At 40.3% G+C, this 4,829-nt stretch overlaps 2 protein-coding genes across 3 annotated transcripts in view; both read right to left on the bottom strand.

Moving 5' to 3' along the window:
* The window catches only part of ncaph2 (non-SMC condensin II complex, subunit H2), a 16,119-nt gene extending 14,878 nt beyond the window's left edge, over nucleotides 1-1,241 (bottom strand). For both annotated transcript variants that reach the window (XM_020625279.1, XM_020625280.1), the window contains exon 1: nucleotides 973-1,241. The gene's annotated coding sequence lies outside the window, so the exon portion shown is untranslated. The remainder of the gene's footprint in view (nucleotides 1-972) is intronic.
* A 3,058-nt stretch (nucleotides 1,242-4,299) lies between these two features.
* The window catches only part of gcc1 (GRIP and coiled-coil domain containing 1), a 5,892-nt gene continuing 5,362 nt past the window's right edge, over nucleotides 4,300-4,829 (bottom strand). The window contains exon 5 of the mRNA XM_020625296.1: nucleotides 4,300-4,815. Within this exon, the coding sequence (XP_020480952.1) occupies nucleotides 4,489-4,815 (327 nt within the window). The 3' untranslated portion in view covers nucleotides 4,300-4,488. The remainder of the gene's footprint in view (nucleotides 4,816-4,829) is intronic.

Here is a 4,829-nt window from a genome sequence, read left to right as displayed (position 1 = left end):
CACAGGGCCCGGCCGCCTGCCGCAGGGCCTCCTATGTAAACAGTGTTAGGCAGGTGGTCATAATGTTGTGGCTGATCGCTGTGTATCGGCCATTGGCCTCCCTGCTCTCTAAAAAAAATCGGCATCATCCACTGAAAGACCCATATAGGTCAGCCACTATGTAAAATACTCCACTACAAGTAAAAGTACTGCATTCAAACTAAAGCACAAGAGTATTAGCAGCAAATGTACTTAAAAGGTATACAAGTCCTCGCTGTCAAGTTTTACATTTTATATGCACACAGTGGACACTCTATTAGTTACACTTGTACAGTCTATTGCAATTCAACACAACTCCTCTGTAACAAAGGAAACACTTAAGTACAAGTACCTCAAAACAGTTTTAATACGTGTACTCAGGAGCATTCCGCCACTGTAATTACGAAAGTCGAGTCGACAAATATCTAAATTAACACGTTTTGATACTATTAGTACTCCTTTATCGCAATTGTAAGTTAACAACTACAGTTATTAACACAGAGTTTAACTCCTGGGGGTTAAACGAGCAGCCGCTGATGTTAAACCAAACTCTACTCAAAATTCTATCAATTTCAGTTCACTAGTGCCACTTTCGCTAAACAGAACATTGCAAACTTATCAGCGCATTGGCATCAACGTTACATAAAACTTTAGACAGATATCTAGAACTGAGGTTTAATGTGCCTGAACGTGTAAGTGGGTGTTTCGTGTAACTCTGTAAACACACTTTGTATTAATAACATTTTAAAGTTCACAGTGTTATACATAATATCTGTGATGGAAATTTTGTGTGTGGGCGGGGAGGTACTGTTTGATGTATTGAATCATATGCCGAATACAACACAGCCTCGTAATAATTCGTTGAATGTCTTAATTAGCCCTTTGTTACGTGGAGTAACGTTAACTTAAACCAAAAGCAAAGAATGTACAGATTGGGGTTTGTTTGTTTTTTACCTTAATTTGTGTTGATTTCCCCGGCGGACACACTGCGACTGTCAGGGAATACTCGCTAAGTTTAACGTTACCCGTTAAATGCCCCGAACACTACACAAAATAGTCATAATACAATATTTGTGCCGTTAAAGTTTCAAAACTATCCGACAAAACCTAAAATAACTAATCAGAAAGCCAAACAGCGGTAAAGCTAACAGTCGAACTACCGCGCTCAATTTCTTCTTCGGTCCTCAGGATTGTGTTTGTGAAAATTTGGAGTACTGCCACCTGTCGGTCTCACGGTGTAATGTGATTTTTAACGCTTTAAATGAAAGAAAGGTGGTTTGAATAACGTTACTCAGCCAAGTGCTTCCACATTCACCGAGAGACAATAATGCTGGAATGAAAAATATCAGCATCAGAGGAAGCACCCGTGATAGTTTGCCTGGTGAAATATAAAAAAAAAATAATGCACATGCCGTCCTGTTTATCAGCAAAGCTGTAAAACATGGAAGAAGAACCAGCAGGCCTCTGGGAAGACGGAAGGGAAGGAATGGAGGAGAATGCAGAATATGTGATGGTGGATATGTGTGGTAGCGGGAGGCAGAGCTGGACCTTCATGAGGAAGGGAAAAATGGCAAGAGGAGTTGGAAAAGGGAGAAAATGATTAAGACACAAAAGCTAAAGCATAGAGTAAGAAGTTAAGATAATTATTAAATAAGAATGATTATAAAATGTGGTTAACCTCAGAGTGAAGTATTGATGACTGATTATTAGAATCTGATTATTGTCTCAACTTTCAAACAGAATTGTATTAGAATATACATTAGATAAATGAGTCAATTATCTACTTATATACTATAAAGTGAGTGTCTATTTCTAGGATGTTAAATGTCAGCTAAATGGTTATATGTGGCCAATGTAACAGCTTTTAGGGTTTAGTTCAGACCAAACCAAAGTAGATTGGCTTCTAAAGGTTTCTCAGTAGAGTAACATCTGAATGTATAAGGAGGGAGCGGCCTATAACTGCAGGTTGGTATTATTTTGGGAGGAATTGGGGTCTTGTCCTGAATTAATGACATGTAAGAGGGAAGTCTGTGGGCAACTCCGGTCGCAGGTTTATGGTAGTCAATTACAGAGTGAATATCTCCACCTAAAAACCTCCAGCAGTGTTTGAAGCTTTAATATGTTTCAGATATGCCACCTTAGAGTGAGAGGTTGAGCTGTTTTCACTTCACCCTGCACTTCCTGTTGACATCCGACAGTGTCACATGGCTAATTTTCATACCTGTGAGTGGAAGGTGGGGGTAGGGCGGTGAATATAGCTAATCGGAGGATATTTAAAATTTCATACAAGTAGTGCTCATATATTGAAACAACTCCAAATGTGATCACCTCAAAAAAAAAGAGAGTGAGCAGTACCAAGTTAACCTGGGGGTGCACATCTCTGAGGACCTCTCCTGGACCAACAACACCACATCACTGGCCAAGAAAGCTCACACTCAAGAAGCACTACTCAATTTCCTCTGCAAACTGAGGAGAGCCAGTGTCCCACCCCCATCATGCGCTCCTTCTACCGGGGCACCATTGAGAGTATCATCACTGGCTGCATCACTGTGTGGTATGGAGCCTGTACTGCCTCCTGCAGAAGGACCCTGCAATGCATAGTGAAAACAGCCAGCAAGATCATTGGTGCCCCTCTGCCTTCCCTTACAGACATCTTCAACACCTGCCTCACCTGCAGAGCCATCAGCATTGCTGATGACACCTCCCACCCCTCACACTCCCACTTCAAACTCCTGCCTTCAGGGAGAAGGTATTGGAGTCTTCAGGCCCACTCCACCAGACTTACAAACAGCTTCATCCACCAGGCTGTGAGGATGCTGAACACTGTTCACAACCATTATTTGTAAATCTGCTGCTGACTGTTTTTTTACATCACATCTGCTGCTGTTGGTTATTTGTACTGCTGTTCATGTACATTTCATAAGATATTATGCACCTCATCACCAATGCTCCTGGTGATGCTGGCCACCTGACAATCTTCGTTATTATTTGTATTACTGTCACTGTTTGCACATAGCTTTGAGTTTCTTCATAACCTATTAGGTTGTACCATTTAGTTTCTTATTACTTGAATTCAGTTTTCATATTCTATGTATCCTTTTATTCTATTTTAGTTTCTTAAATGGTATGGGCATTCAACATTAGATGAGAAACAGTATTTCCATTTTTCTGTATGTCCTGCACATATAGTGAATTAACAATAAAAATCTTTGATCTCTTGATCTCTACTCATTGCCTTACGAAGAACAATATCCATACACACTGAGAGCCACTGTACCAGAGTCAAACTCCTTGTGTGCCCAACACACCTGGCCAATAAAATTGATTCTGATATTCACCATTAAAAACACAAAAGTTAGAATTGTGGTGAGGGGAAAAAGAAAGGTAACCCAACACACAAACAGGCACAAAGACAAAGTGATGTAAATTGGCTATAAAATAACTGTCCTCACTGCCAAGCCTCATCTTCACTATTGGGCAGAAAAATGCTAAAGTGACTTTGACATAGCGAGTATGCAGGTCAGCTTCTGCTCACATTCTCCCAATAGTCTGAGCACTTCCCAGAAGAATTACTCTAGGTCCTGTCTGAATCCACCTATAGTATTTAGTTGCCTCCACTTGAAAACATTGTGGAAAACCCTCAAATTAATTAACACTTAACTAAATACAGAACATCAGAATGAACCAAACAAGTTTGTGAAACAGGAAAAATATTTTTATTTCATCAAGAGAATCAAAAATATACATATCAATGAAATGAAGAACTACATAACCCAAAGTTTTTTTTCCTATGTTTTACTCACAGTGACTGTCATATAATCATACAAATTTAAATAGTCATATACACACCCTCATGCCCAAATATCCTGTAAGAGTCTGTTTTTGTCAGCTGAGAAGCATCACCAATCAAATATGGGTCAATGAAATTCAGTTTGTAAAATAAGAAAAAAGTAATTTAAAGCCTTTGTGTGTGCATGCCCTTCGTAGATCTCTGAATCTGTGCAGATATAAATCAGTGTGTGTAAATGAGATGCGTACAGAAACTATAAACAGAGATGTCACTCAAAGGTTTTCATGAAAATCTAAATATAGTAAATGATAGTAACAGTAATTTCTACCCCTAAAAATTCTAATTGAGATGTTTGGGATCATTTAATACAGGTGTGGAGTAGAGGGGTGAAAACAGAAAAAAGACAAGCAAACAAAATTGACAAGCACAGATTTCAGCCACATTTGTACTTGTAACTTATATATTTGTGTGCAGCTGTAACATCAGTGTCGGTTTACAGCTTTAAAACACTTGTTTCGTCTGTGTGACGTCACTGTAACAAAATGCAATTTAAAATTTCAGCTGTTATTCATGGCTGTTCATTTCTTCTGCAAAGGATTTTTACAGGTTTACAAAGAGAACACGTTTATTTCTGAATATTATTTCAGCCTCATGACATGCCATTTCTTTATTATGTGTATTCACCTCTTGGTGTTGGTCCACCACGCCGCACCCTGCAGCCTCATGACATGCTGTTTCTCCTGTGGGCTGAAGTGCAGGATGGTGAGGATGGCAGTGAGGGTCTGCTGCCTCCCACTGCCATCCTGCAGCGTCAGGAACTTGTAAATGACATTCTTCAGGTACTCCATGTTGGCACCCTCTCTGCTCTGGTCTCGGATCAATTTGTCGAGTTGTCCTCTCAGCTGCGTCACCTCCTCATCATGCCTCTCTCCATTAGCGATGAGTCTGGCCTGGAGCTGGTGGATGTCTTCCTCCAGCTGGTGCTTCTGCCGCCGCCGGCTGCCCCCCTCCCCCTCCTTCC

Source organism: Monopterus albus, unplaced genomic scaffold, assembly GCF_001952655.1.
Source record: "Monopterus albus unplaced genomic scaffold, M_albus_1.0 scaffold351.1, whole genome shotgun sequence".
NCBI classification, from domain to species: domain Eukaryota; kingdom Metazoa; phylum Chordata; class Actinopteri; order Synbranchiformes; family Synbranchidae; genus Monopterus; species Monopterus albus.
The sequence above is the reverse complement of the archived record's forward strand: the minus strand, read 5'-3'. Positions and strand labels throughout refer to the sequence as shown.